The sequence below is a fragment of the Silurus aristotelis genome, assembly GCF_946808225.1.
Source record: "Silurus aristotelis genome assembly, chromosome: 21".
Taxonomy (NCBI): domain Eukaryota; kingdom Metazoa; phylum Chordata; class Actinopteri; order Siluriformes; family Siluridae; genus Silurus; species Silurus aristotelis.
Genome location: NC_139594.1, coordinates 9947948 through 9963776, shown reverse-complemented (window position 1 = coordinate 9963776; position 15829 = coordinate 9947948). Strand labels below are relative to the sequence as shown.

The 15829-nt window shown below is 39.1% G+C and overlaps 1 protein-coding gene across 10 annotated transcripts in view; it reads right to left on the bottom strand.

Moving 5' to 3' along the window:
- samd12 (sterile alpha motif domain containing 12) overlaps positions 1-15829 on the bottom strand; it is a 100695-nt gene that overhangs the window by 27220 nt on the left and 57646 nt on the right. The window contains exon 5 of one of the 10 annotated variants that reach the window (XM_083524111.1): positions 6989-7963. The exons of 8 other annotated variants lie outside the window; for them this stretch is intronic. In XM_083524111.1, coding sequence (XP_083380237.1) covers positions 7848-7963 — 116 coding nt within the window. In that variant the 3' untranslated portion in view covers positions 6989-7847. Of the gene's footprint in view, positions 1-6988; positions 7964-15829 lie in introns of those variants that run through there. One more of the 10 variants, XM_083524108.1, reaches the window with a different exon arrangement.

Here is a 15829-nt window from a genome sequence, read left to right as displayed (position 1 = left end):
TGGCAAGGAGACCATTCTAAAAATAGTTTAGAAAACACCCTATATGCATATCCTAGCTATGTGAACTTAACTGAACTTGCTGTAAGCTGAAGCTTGACTTCTCACAAAAAGGTTTTCTGCTTAAAAAAAAAAAAAAAAATCACCATATGCACTGAATAAAGATGATTTGAAACTCTGTTTTTTGAAAAAAAAATTATGCTGGAATAATAAAAATTTAAAAATCAATCTTGCCTCAGCAACTTGATATTCATGGACAGACAGCATCGTTAATCAGCACGAGCTGAATGCTGAAGTACCAAATTTACAAACCGCATACGCACCTGTATTTGACAGGAGACTATTTGTTTTGTAAAATACATTGTCAATGTTCACTGCAGTTCTTCTATATTTTCTCTTTTACAAGTAGAAAAATTCTTATTCATCATATAATATTTATTTCAAATATATGATTTTTTTTTTCTTAATTACAACATGACCAGGACTCAGGCACTTAGTATTCCACCCTTTTCTTCTCTATTTATATTTTAAAACAAATCTTTTTAACTAGTGCTAGAACCTTCCCCTGTGCAATATCCCTCCACATGCTCTATACTATACTGTTCGGTCTTCAGACAGTTTAGACACTGCTTTTCAGTAAGACTCTGTTAATGCAATTTCTGGATGCTGTTTTCAGGGAAATCCAGCCAAAGTCAGGCCCGGCAGCTGGGCTGGCAAGGGATCTTGGTTTAATATCTATGTCAGATATATTGTAATTGCGTGGGGCAGTGTGGCAGAACCCACTGGTTGGAATATTGCATTGTATTTCCCTGGAGTCGCCCTTCGCCTCTGTCAGCTTCTAGCTATCAGTCTTTGTCTGAATGTCTCTCTGTCACTCTCTGTTTCGCTCTCATCACACTTTCCTGGGAAAATGAAAGGGAGGGAAGATTTTAAGAAAAAGCTGAGAAGAGAGGGTCTGTGTGATCCAAATAAAAATATAGCATGAGGAACATATGTCTCAAAAAACTTTCAAATGAGAAAAAAAAACCCCAAAAAACTTGCACACACACATTTCTTTGTAGCATACACACACGGGCACAATCACACTGGAATACCAAACAAGGCTGTTACGTGTTATATTCTGCCAAACTCTCTTGCAAGACTGTACATAAAACCTTTAAAAGATACGCTAAATGTCATGTTGCTCTCTCCCCCTCTCTCCCTCACACACACACACACACACACACACACACACACACACACACACACACACACACACACACACACACACACACACACACACACACACACACACACACACACACATGTTTTCAGGGAACTGGCAAAATTTTCCGAAACCATCCTTAGTATGGTACCAGTATCCATTGGTACCAGTTTGGGAACCGTTGCGTAATCAGATGTGGGAGTAACGATAACAGCCTTAAAGGATTTTATAAGTTGTACTTCTGGTTTTCAGACCATTTTATCATCCAAAATCAAAACCGTTACCACATATCCACAGCACAAAGGCATCATCCTAGACAGAAAGTTTTTGGTTGCTTTGGGAATATGCAGTACACCTCCCATTTAGTTTATTAAGTTTGGATTAAAAATGTGTTTCTCAGCGGGCCGTGCATTTGGTAGCTGGGCCTTCAGTGGCGACTTTACCCGACTTAATCCACCTCTTACTACCACCACTATCACATCGCAATTATAGAAACCATCAATACTATACAAAAACACAATATAAATTACAATAATAATAATAATAATAATAATAATAATAATAATAATAATAATAATAATAATCACAAAGAAAGGCATTTCACATATAGAGGGTGAATACCATTTTACTAAAGTTAAGACAACTCCAAACCTGCAACTGTGCCACCTGTATCATCTGGAGCAGTTCAGAATCAATGCTTGTCTAATAACATGACAAAAACATTAGAAATGTAAAAAAATACAACCTACTCACCAGAGATGCAGACTCATAGTTTGAGCCACTCCTCAGTGGCTGTGGCTGTAAGCCAGTGGTACCACTAATATTAACTGACAAACGGAAAAATGCTGACACTATTCTGGGCCAGCTAGCTGGCCCTGTAAGGCAAATCTGATTGGAAACAGACCACTTTGCTAATATTCTCTATGGCCAAAAAGCCAGCAGTATTAACTTTGAAGGCCCTGGGCAGATTAGATTCACATGGCAGCACATAGATGCTAAAATCTGATTGAACAAAAAATCTAACATCTACAGACACGTACAAGAAGCAGTGCAGCCAAGAGAAACGCTATGAAATGAAGAGAATAGACTGTTGGTAATAAATGAATAAAATTTCATGGAACAAATATTAGAATTTAGGTTGTAAATGTAGGTCAGTGCTTCTGATAGTGTTTCGGCCAGCAGAGAAGGCTTTGCTGGCCCTGACCGCCCGCCACTGGTGTTTCTATCACATATATATTACAGTGTAGGCATGATGGTACAAAAAAAAAAAAAAACTGCTGAGGCAAATTTGTACCATCCGATCTCATGTGCTCACTGTCAGATTTTCTTGTTCGGCTCCATGATTCATCTAGAGACTTTCCAGCCTTTCTTTTCCCCCTGGTGGAAAGCTTATTTTCGGTTTCGTTTTTTCCAGGCTTTTCGGACGCTCGCTTTTTCCTCGGCTTCGGATTTGCCTAGTGCAGTCTGATTTTTAGTCTTGAACCGTCCTCTTTGGAATGAGAAAATCAGTCTTTCCACTGCGCCTCTGTCACCTTCTCGGGGGAACTCAGCAAGGTATTCGGTTTGTCTACTCCTTCGCAGGATGCTGCCTGCTCACTGTTGTCTTCTTCACAGGGCAACTGGTTGGTGGCTAAGTATGCTGCAGACTTTTGCATCGACGCTACTGACAGCGGGTGGGATCTCACCACCTTAGACGACGCCTTTGTTCTACCCAGGTGAAGGATGAGCTGGCCACCTGGGAAATTCCACCTGACCTGGATGCCTTCATTAACCCTGGACGAACGGATTGACCAGCAAATAAGGGAACGTCACCCAGAGCGCCTTGCTCGCCGCCTGGAGCACTCCGACCACCCTTCTCCAGCCCATTACAGTACACCCTCCTGTACAACACCTACCCCGGTGTCCTCTTTGCTGCCACAGCCCATGAAGATTGCCTGTTGGAAAGATGTCGTTCTCTGGGGCTCTGTCTCTACTGTAGTGAAACCAGGCACATGGCGAGCCACACTATCAGTCCTTTTTAAGCCCCCTGTTCAAGATCAGCATTCTTTGGCAGGCTTTGTCGACTCCAGGCCGGACGCGGAATTTGTGGACTAGAACCTCGCCGTAATTAATACCAGCGGTATTTCAGTCGCTGGTCAATGACGTGCTCCGACCTGTGAAATCACTACGTGTTTGTCTACCTGGATGACATCCTTGTGTTCTCATGCTCCATTGATGAACATGTCCAGCACGTGTGTTCAGTACTTGGGCAACTCCTCCAGACAGGGCAATTCGTCAAGGTGAAGAAGTGTGAATTCCATGTATACAGCACCTCCTTTCCTTGGTTTGTCCTCTCAGCTGGTAATGTACAGATGGACCCAGCCAGGATTTAAGTGGTGCATAAGGACTGGCCCCAACCCTCCACTTGTAAGCTTGGGGTTCACCAATTTTTATCGACGGTTCATCAGGCATATAGCTCAGTCACAGTTCTCCTTCAGAAACTTACCTCAGAGCACCAGGCTTTCAGCTGGAACCCAGAGGCTGCACGGGCCTTAACCAAGCTCAAAAGTCTTTTCACCTCGGCCCCTGTCCTGGCCATTCTGGACCCTTCCCACCAATTTGTGGAGGTGTACACAACACAAGACACATAAGGGGCGCCCCAAAGGGCTCCTTCATCCTCTTCCCATACACCGATGTCAGTGGTCAAACAACGCCATGGACTTTGTCACCGGGCTTTCCCCCTTCTGCCGGTCATACTCCCATCCTCACCGTAATTGACAGGTTCTCCAAGATGGGTCACTTTATTCCTCTACCAAAACTTCCCTCGGCCAAAGAAACAGCCCATCTCCTTTCCCAACACCTTTTTTTTAGCCTGCATGGCTTACCCTGGAATATAGTCTCTGATTGAGGGCCCCAGTTTAGCCGTCTCCTGGGTATTTCCATCAGCCTCTCCACAGGCTTCCATCGTCAAACCAACCACAAATGGAAAGCTTCATATCATCTGTGCACAAGCCTCATCCACCTGGTCTGAAAATGCCTATAATATTCTGCCCACTGCTACCACCCCCCTTCAGGTTGTGTACCGCAACCAACCACCACTGTTCTCCACCCAGGAGCCCGGGACAGCCATTCCTTCCACCCTGGCCCTGTTCAGGCGCTGTTGGCGAAGGTGGAAAATAGCACTTCTCAAGTCCTCCAAGAGTTACAAGTGATGGGATAGGTGATGTGTGTTTTAAGTTACACACTTGGACACTACTTTCAAGTAGATTGGAAATCTAAAGTTATCAAGAGAAAAGAAACAAATGACTGGCTAGCCATCACTAAAGATCAAAGTTCACCTGCCTAATTACTTGTCTCTAATCAGGCTTTACAACCTCTATCCGACCTACACTGCATCTCATGCTACCGGAAGTGTGCTTAGTACTGACAGCATACCTTTTGCTAAGGAATAAAGTACTAAAAATGAGATGATACGCAAGCCTTGCAAGCTCAGATAAGTGGCTGAAGATGACGAATGGCCTCGTAATGTAGCACTGCAGAAATAAGCTGCCCTGAGGCCACTCTGCCAGGGGGAAACATCTATTGTAGAACACCACGAATACCTGGTGCTTAAAAGCTGAAAAATGGAGCAGGCCACATAAGCGTGCATTCGCTGATGGAGCGCCTAATTAAGACAAAGTGGGCCGCAAATCTGCCTGACATTTCGCCAACACCGGAGGGGCCTGACTGTCGGCACGGCAACACATAGATATCTGGTCAGTCATATCCCCCAACACAGGCTTATCCCCTGACATGCAATCAGTTTTTAGCAATCTTCAACTATGTAAATAATTATGCCTATCTGAAGGGTATTCTTATAAATCCATGTAATAATCCTGTTTGCCCAATGCACATTTACTCAAATATGAATAAAACACATGAAAGATAATATTTTTCCTGGAACATTTTACATATTCTAATGTTGTTTTTTGTTTGTTTTTAGAATCAGAGATAGGGCAAAAGATAGCAAAAGAAAACAAAAGAAAAAAATTCTCTATCTCCAGAGGAATGCTGAAATCAGCTGGAGAATCAGCATGGCAGGGTCAGAGCGGGAGAGCAGAAGAGGTTTTAGTATGCCCTTATCACCACAGTGGTGCACAGGATGGAGGACAGATTTGGTGTATCAGCACACAGGTGATCTGGCCCATCTGTGTGATGTGGCTCCAGACTGAGCAGACGGCTGTAAGCCGTGATGAGATTTTACTTGTGCCGCCTGGACAGACAAATAAATATACTACTTACTGTGGACCACTGCTACAGTGGTACCTGGCCTATGCTGCCATCAGATAGCATTATCTATGTGTTAGAAAGAGATGCTCTAAATTCTTTAAGACCACCAAGATAAATACTTGACATACGGGGCAAGATGCCTGTAGCAAGGTCATAGAAGAAAGTCCTGCTAATTTGAAGATCATGCCTTACATAAAGGTTGCTCTGACGAGTCTGCATGGGTGCGAGAAAAAAAAAGGCATTGTGAAATTAAATTGCATGTGAAAGTTTACACAAGAAAAAGAAATGGGTAGCTACATTTATTTTACTTGCAGATTTCGGTTTTATGACTCATCCTCCCGAGCAGAACAAATGACTATAAATGACACCATTACCCTAACCCAGAAGGTAAAGGAGACTCCAAATGAAAGAAGCGTACAGATCGACGTGCAGGCAGTGTAATTATGTGAACGCATGGAGTAAATACATACGAGCAGACTTCTCTCAATAATTGATTCGATAGAGCTGCTTTGTTGTTAATGGCTGGAGGACACACTGCTGACCTGCAATAAGAAAGAGCAGGGTTGTTTTGTGGGAAGGATGAGCAAGCGTGCTGCAGGTGGTTCGATTTGATTTGTTGGGATGGCGAAATGCCCCGCCATGACTCCCCTTAATCAGGCATCTTAATTACAAATAACCTGTGTGCCAGGCAGATAGCATCCTCCTTCTTCCCATATCCAGATTACAGAAAATCACACACACACGCTCTCCAGTTTCCCCTCACCAGGATCCATAATTAAGCATAAAATGATGGCAGTAATGAAAGCATGTGGTCAGACATACCATGCAAAATCATGGGTCCATAGAAATTCTGTGCTTAGCGGACGTCTGTCGAAAACTGTGCAAAGTTTTTAGCCTACCAGATTAACAAGTGTGCTCCCAGTGCTTCCGGTGCACCGGCCACCTGTGGAGGTGCAATTGCTCAAGGGAAATCTTCGATTTCAGGTCAGCACACCGCTTCCAAAAGCAGTCTAAAACAGCTTGCATTCCAAACTAAAGTACAAAATTACACCAACCTGTAAGAAATAGTCGCAGGGATGATTCAGTGTCTCTGTGCCATGTGTCAAAAAAAATAAAAAAAATAAAATAAAATAAAATCTCTCTTTCTCTCTTTCTCTCTCACTCTCACTCTCACTCTCACTCTCACTCTCACTCTCACTCTCACAACCTTTTAGAATTAGAATCTTTTTAAAATTCTTTCAGGAACAATCCTACAACTGGAAAAAAAATAAACCAGAATGAAATGCAGTAATCCTTATGTGCAATCCAAATGAATTGTGTGCATATTCCATTTTATCTGTTTATATTGTGTATCCAATACAACATTCCATGAAAATCTGTTTTGTGTACATGTAATCCAAACCAAATTTATGCACAAGCAAGAGTCAGTTTTGGGTTGCATTACTTGTTTCTCAAATAATGTCTGCCTCAGAAAAAAATGTGTTCCAGATATATCTACTGAACAGCAGGCAAGAAAAAGCATTCAGTATTCAATAAGTAAGCTTTGGAACATTTATTCGAATGCCTATTCCACCACATATAACACAATATTACAATATATTTGACTACACTTGCACTTAATAGGAGTCCCTATTTAGACAATGAAAGTCATCTCAGGCAAAGGTTTACAAGCTGAATATTTTTTCTATATAACAGATAGTAAATCCTGACGACCGAGACAGACTCAGGAGGAGTTTTGACTGTTCGTTGGGCATTACGACTACAGTACAACAAAAGTTCAGAGAAACTATGTATTCCTTTACTCACTCACCAGACATAAGCACAATTTTGCACCATTTTACACCGTATTTTATTCTATTATGTGCTATGTGCTCTTGTTTTTTGTTACACAGTGGGACAAAAAAACCCAAACATTTTGCTATATAACATGTCATATGCAATATGTGTAATTAGTAACAAAAAAACCCTTGAACCACAAAATGACTTATTATGTTCAATGGCATAGCACATAAAGGGTTTTTATTCTGCTTAAGTACCATTTCCATGAGAACAAGCGAGCAATCCAATGCTCCAATGTAGGGCTGTTAAATGTGACAGTGACAGCACATCAGGACATGACTACTCTCTACCTCTGTCTCCCAGACACACTGTCATGCTTCTCTTTCAGGAACATGACTGCTTAACAACTCCTGAGACGAACTAGCCTCATAAAGCAAGAACAGCACAGCCCCGTTGAAGTCTGTTAACAAAATGGCCGCCCCAGTGGCGTATCTAGCAAATGAGATAACAAATCACACGGCAAATAATAAAAGGTGGTGCTACACAAACATGGGACAGGACAAGGGGGTCATTTGCTGACCGTGCCCAGGGGTTAGGTAACGAGCCATCAATCAGTGGTTTATTGGGATGGCAGTGGCCATGACCTAGCACCATCTGGGTTCCGCCGTCTGGACCTGTGTAGTAGCAGGTGATGTCTGTCCACTCCTTCTGCCCCCCTTTTTTTTTCTCGCTGGGCTGAAAAAACCGCTCAGATTTGTGTGCAGTCTGGAATGCAAAACCACAGCGTGTATTGGAAAATATCATTCAGTGTGGGCAAGTTGCCTTAACTTTCATGTGCTAGTAAATAAATCAGTATACGCCTACCCACTAAGTAACATATATAGTAGCTGGACAGTTTAACACCATTATTAGTCATTCACACAATAATCCACTCAGCCAATCATGCAGCAGAAGAGCAATACATAAAATATACAGATATCATGCAGACACAGGTAAAAAGCTTCAATTACTATTCACTTCAAACTCAAAATACTGAGAAAATGGTATCTCTGTGACTTTGATAATGGTATGCGATTATGGCATGGCACCAGACAGGCTGGTATTTTAAAATGAAATGATTTCCTGGGATTTTTATATACACACACTAGTGTCATTAAGGTGTATACGATCCTATTATTGTTAATAAGAGAGGTCAAAGAAGAACAGCCTTTTTGGTTTAAGCTGACAGGAAGGCTATGATAACACACAAAACACACACACACACACACACACACACACACACACACACACACACACACACACACACACACACACACACACAGAGTCCGAATTAAACAGTTTTAGTTCACATTTGCATCACACCTGTCAAACAGCCTTTCATCTATAAATATCGGCTTGCTACAAAACTCTAAACCACAACATGAATAAAGAGTTCTGTTTGGGTGACTGCATGTTCCCACCCACGGTGCTGCAAAACTTCACGGCATGTTGAAAACCTATTTATGCATATACAAAAACTGGTTCAGTGAAGAAAGGCATGAAAGAAGAAAAAAAGATAGATGGATATGTAACACATCACAGATTTGTAAATCTCAATAGTTTTTTTCAGTATTGTTATTTAAGACAAAATGCCAATTAAAATGTCAAAGGTCAGAAAAGCTGTACAGTTCTGTCAAAATGTACAACAATACATATCTTTGAGTGGTTTTTAAATTGGCTGAAGTAAAAACTGAAACTGAAAACTGAACCTGTAGAATCTAGTTCTGTTGGATTTTTTGACCAGTTGGAAGGGTAGCAACTGCATATTTATTCTGGCATGCAGAAACATCTCTGGTTATCCAGCCCGAATTTCCAAAAGTACTAAAAAAGTACTCTTTTTGTATGTATTAGTATTTAAACATGCAGAAGTAACAGCACACAGGCATCACAGTACATACAATTAACTTTGTATCACAGGCAAAGACAGAAAACTAAATAATAATTTTTATATATATTATAAGGTAAATGTATGAATCCTATAATAAATCCAACCCACCCATAGGAAGTGCTACTGGTTGCTTAGTGCTACTAAAGGTTGGTCAGGAATAATCACAGCACACCAATTTTTATCTACATACAAATATAAAACAGACTTTTGTAATATCAGTTTTAAAAAGGCCAATAATTATAATTAAAATATTGTGTATTGTACTGGTTACAATATACACAAACAATGTATCTCTGTAATGCTGTATCTCATAAGTATCTGTAGATGTGTTTTACATTATAAAGGATTTTTGGATCTGCACAAACAGTAATATGGCTGCCTCATAATCCAGAATAACCTTCTCTAATTACAGTCACTTTTCTTTGCAGCAAATGAATAGGGAGATCGTATGATCACAGGTGTTTGGATCTGTCCTCTTTGCTTCCATAAACCCAAGATTGCAGACAATAATCATTTCCCATCAAGCTCACCCACGGAGCAAAGCAAAGGGAACATTTGGACAGGCAATTAAACATGTAATGTGCAGCAGCACCAATTATGTCTAATGATGGATTGTCTGATTGTTGATTAGTGTTTGAAAATGCTATAGCATTTGGAAAAGTGAGTGAGAGAGGACAGAGTAAAGGCATGTGTGGGGTGTGTGTGTGTGTGTGGGGTGTGTGTGTGTGTGTGTGTGTGTGTGAGAAAGGGGGAGAGAGAAAGATAGATAGAGAGAGAGAGCGAGAGAGAGAGAGAGAGAGATAGAGAGAAAGAGCACATTTACACTTGTGTGTACGTTTACTGCAAGAACGATGCTCAGTGGAGCAATGAATTAGGCTGTAATTAGGCTACTCCAAAATATTTTTTAACATTTTGCTCAGTTGCTTGAGAACGTGTAGAATGGATATAAACAGCCATTGTTCAAATAACAGGATTTTATGATAAAGTTATAATTAGAACAGGAATACTGTTGGAATAATTAGAATAGGAAAAGTGAAAAACAATCACAAAATATTTCAGGAATAAATTAGAAAATAGAAAAATACATTTTGAATAAACTGGTTGCTGGTGTTCCTTGGTGATAGACTCTTACCCCATATGAATGGTGTTAAGTGTGTAATAAAACCCAAACTTGCTTCAAGAAAGTATTTAGTAGTACAGAGATGTGAACACAAACTAGGTTATTAAGTAATATAAGTTTTTCAATACATTTTTATATGTTGAGGGTGAAAGATTTGTTCAGCACAATTTATCTTAGCTACTATTTAAGCAGACTTGTGTAGATTTTATATCGTTATTAAAAATGTTTTGGTGTATGTGATTTAAGGAGCCATATGTATGAATGACCGTTTTTTTGTTGTTTTTTTTTTAAAGCTAAATCATGTGCAGCTTGTAACTTTTTCCCCACTTGTCCACACAAGGGTATTGTTTTCACTGGCTCTAAGCTGTCTTCATGATCTCAGTGGCTGGATCGAGAAATCTTTCTCTGTCCAATTTGTGTGGATGTGTAGTCATTATTGTATTGTACTAAACAGATATTACATACATTCTTTTTTCGAAAAGTAAATATTTAGTTTGACGTTCCTGATGTATAGATTTAGTCCATTAGTAAACATAGGAAACAGGAGAAAAACATTGCCAGCAGTTTCAAGAAACCTTTGCAATGTCATCACATACAGTGTATTTCAGAAAAATATTCTCATTTGTTATGATTGGCTAGTAGTTTTTACTCCCAAATCAAATTCTCTACTGTTTTGCTAGAGCTTTTACAATAATTATCAGAATTTCTTAATGTGGACTATTCATTGTACAAGATGGTAAACAATTTTTTTTTAGTTTTTGATACTGACAATATTAACTCCTTTGTACAAAAGGTTCAAGGCTTTTCCTTTCTATTAAATAATGTGTTCACATGATTAATTTGACATGGACCTAACCCAAAAACCTCTGAAATTCCTCAAAATGTTTAAACAATTTTTCACTCAAATTAAAACACAGCATTTTCACTAGTGCAGACTTTTGGACTTGTTGTTTGTATGTGTGTGAAAGGGCTTGGCTCAGTGAGTGTGTGTGTGTATAAGCAGCAAATCGACATTAGTGCCAGTGATGTGTAAGGTGCTGAGGTGGGGGGCAGACAGAGTGGAACCAGGCCGATGTCTTTTTAATGGACTATACTGCTTATTCAAGCCTGATGAGCAAGGCTCCATGGCCTGAAATTCAAGCCTGAATGCAGTTGCTTCAGAAGTCTAGCCAGGCTTTTCCCACTACAAACAAGCTTTCCCTTCCCTAGTAGTGCTTACTGTTCAATACTGCGGGATGGAATATTATAGTATAATTAGTATATTAGTACTATAGATCAATATCATTGTTTTTCATTTTTAATACAAATGATAATTGGAAAAACAGAAGTCATTTGTCATAAAAGCTTTATGTCCTGTGAAGCAAAAAAAATCCAAATTTTTTTTTTATTATTTTGCAAATTAAAAAAAGTATTCTGCAGTTCTTAAAGGATACACATAGGTTTTATACTGAAATCTGTTGAAATTATTGCTTTATACAGTATGTGTCCGCAAGTTTCTGATTTCTGACAGCTGAATTATCCCCTTTATTAAGGAATGTCTAATCCATGAAGTTGTTCAATAGGTAGGTGTCAAATAAGAAATATAAATATATATTTTTTAAAGAAATGTTGAAATTTTAGAGGCAGCAATGACTCTAGGATACTGATATTCTGGCAGTGCCAAGCTGCCACTGTTGAGTAAAGCGGCCTTTTAGCAAAGTCACTTATCCCTCCAGGGGTACCATACCATGGCTGACCCCAATGTTCTGACCCCAGCTTTCTAACAATGGGGCAAGTGGATAACTGCTTATTCTTCCATTTCGGAAAAATGAAATATACAGTATCACATTTGGTTTCTATTTTCTTTAACATTGGAAAAAAAGAAACAGAAATGGATTAGAGTGGTAAGGGAATTTAAATAGAAGATGCTACACACTTGGTGTTCTTAATGGCAAACTGTAGCAGAAAACTGAACAATGCATGCCACAGGATAGATAGCAACAAAAAAATAATAAAGCAACTGGAGGTATGAATGGCATTTCCACACACTCTGGGTTCTGTCAAAAGTCGACTCATTTGGAAAAAACTATACATTTGTTTGATTCCAAAGGTTTTCTATTTTTTTTTCTTTTTCAATAATATCAACATATAAGGTCTGTCTAGTAGATTAGTTATTAAACCAAATTCAAACCAAAGTCTATTTCTTATAAACCTTGTCTGGTCAGGGTTCAGGGACATGGTGAATAAGCTCTGTGGGGAAAACACTTTTGTCCCTTGTGGCTGTAAGTATAGTCGCAACCTACAGAATTAAAAAATTTAAAATTTCCAAATGATAATAGTCAGAATTTCATCCAGTGCTTCCAGGTTAGTTCATGATAATAAGCAGCTCCAATAAGCCTTAGAGATCATTCATTAAACAAATCTTTGATCAAATCTGAAAATCGATAAATCAATTCAACTGCATGGTCAAAAAAAGTAATAAAATCTAAATCTTCTAGCATGTATGGCTGAATTTCCACCTGCAAGGATATGTGTGGGCCTCTGGCCATTTCTCAATCAGTTAAAATTGCTTAATGTATAGTGTGATTGTGTGTTAGATACACTATAGTATTTTTTATACATCACTACTTTTGGGGTTATTAACATAATGAGGAATAAGACCTATGCACATTTTGAATAATTTTTTTTTTTTTTGAAGCACTGAACATGTGGAAATGGCATATGGCTCTGTATCTTTTCTGCGTCCGATTAAGAATTAGAACTGACTTTGAAGGGTTGAATGTCCTCAGGGATAAGTGATCTAATGATCGGTCCAGGAAAAGATTACAGTCTTCTCTGTTAAGACACGGAGCTGCCGATGTAGCCAGAATCATTATTAAGTTTTGCAAAAAAAAAAAAAAGTTGGGTCATCATGCTCTGAGTCTGTGTCATAATATCCATGTTAATTACATAGTCTTTTTCTATTCTTCTCCTTTTCTACTGATGTACTTTTAAACCTCAGCGAATTTATTAATAAGGGTAGCATACCCTTGCACTTCAGAGGGAAATGATGAAAAGAATACATAATTCACTCCAATTCTTTGCTATTTTCAGTTTTTCAGAGATAAATGAGTCTCATAAAAAACAGCATTGTGTATAATGTTTATTAAACTGTTATATGTGTCTAGACATGCATACATTTAAATATTACTATAATTAATGGCAATAATATCTGAAGAATCCTTAAAATGAAATGACGTAGTCTAAACTTTAACACTATATATCATATACTTAGGACATGGTCAATTGTATGTTGCAGTATATTTGATATTGCAGATGGCAAAAATGTACATCCTGTGTGGTCCTCAAGCATGCAGTGTGGTGGTGGATCCAAAGACTTTCTCAGGAAAACTAGAAACCTGGGGGTAATTTAGAAGCCAAACTGTGTGACATACAAACATGCAAAATACGACTTATTACAACTGAATCAAACCCTTGAGCTCATTGTAATAAGTCGTATTTTGCATGTTTTAGCTGTGTCCATGTGGGTTTCCTACAGGTTTTCCTCTGACATGCATGTAGTTAGTTTGGCTTCTAGTTTGGCTGCTGTACCCCAATACTCCCCATGTCATTACAAACAAACCTGAATTAATTGTACAAAATTATAAGTTATTGAAGAACTGGAAAGTACAAAATTGGCTTTGCAGAGGAGTGGGGAATTAGTGCACTCTCACCAACAATGAGAATCTAGTGAACTGAGCTAATCCACATTGCCCATGCTTCTTTATCCCTTTCCTCAGACACTTTTATTAGAGATTCTTTAGACAATCGTTTCCAAATAATTGGATGGATCTCATGTGTAAATGATTACTATCATTCTCAGTGATCTTTTACCTGAATGTATATTTGAGTTGTCTTAGAAACAATGTACATCTATATCACAGAGGGAAATGGTGCCCTCTGAGGAGTTTTACAATCATTCTTCTGAAATCATAAGAGTTCCATCTCAAGCAATGTACCCTCTCAAAAATAATGGAATCTGGAAAATAATCTACTACAAAGCCTATAGTAATATCAGCTCCCATCTGAAAATGTGGATTTTTGGTCCAACTGCTTGTCAAGGTCATCAGGTTTATATAATATATTCTTTAGATATTGCATTCACTCGCAGATGCTCATCCTTTCATTTCAGGTTGGTCGGATGTGGAAGTGAAGAGATACTGTGAGTTAAAATTGTCATCATAGCGTAGACTTTGTACTTATCATTAGGCTCCAATTCTTGAAGAACAGAATCTCATGATTGCCTTGAGTGCACTGTCACTGCGCTCAGGCACAATTTTCTTTTCAAGTCATACTCAGGTACTATGACAGTCAGTTAGCATTTCTTAAATCTGACATCCATTAGTAATGTAAAATGAAATTATTCTCAAGGACATAGATTTGCACAAAACAGGGCCATCTGTTATAAGGCCAACATTGTCAGCTCATGTCTCACTGCATGCGCAGTCTATCCATCCGTCCATCCATCTATCCATCTATCCATCTATCCATCTATCTATCTATCTATCTATCTATCTATCTATCTATCTATCTATCTATCATTTTTTATTACCTTCAAACCAACATGGGATGTACATTTTTACACAAATGACCTAAATAAAAAATATAAAAATATCCATATTACTTTCAAAAACCTATTCAGCTATTGCCGAAGCTGTCATGAAACACACACACAGACATCTACTCAGTTCATTGAGGATCTGTCACTACAAGTAGATGGAAATATAGCTAAAGTAATATACATGCCCCATATACATATGTTTAAGTGTGTGCGACCTCTGTGTCTCAGCAACCCATTGTGTCTGTGTTATTCTTATCTCTAACAGGCTTAAAGACTCAGCTTCACTGAGATCCGTGTGCACATGGCTCGTGCCCCACTGCTCTGATTCGTGGAGATTTTACTGTCCTTGAGAGTCCAATTCTCATCCACACACAAACACACACACGCACGCTCACACACACTCCTAGATAAAACTGACCTTTGTCTAACCACAAGCAGAACTAAGATTAGCCTTCCATGACTAAGAAAGAACATGCAGCTTATAGATGGAAATGAAGAGCTCTCACCTCCTCATGGCCGGGGTATTTTAGTCTGACGTGGGTGGAAAGGAATAAGGAAATATTTTTGAAACTACATCTCTGACCGTTACAGTTATACCAGACTATATTCTATATTCTAGACTATATATTATTTTTATGTTTTTATGCATGTAATTGGACACACTAGACTTTCATACAGATTCATTCCATTACTCAGATTTGTTTGTGGGCTACTTACAGGAAGCCAAACCAGAAAGACAGTCCGTCTTTATACACAGTAACTAATCAGCAAGATTACACACCCTGTGATGCTAATTTACTGCAGCAACTCTTGTTCTTGCACTTTGCCTCATGCCAGATTTAATTCCCACAAGCTGGAGCCTTCTGTAACTATCGCGAGACCTACCACTGCAACATTCTGCAACGCATGCCCCCTTTAACGAGCCCCCTGTCACGAGTCAGCACACCTGCCTAACCTGTGAACTCACACGATCGA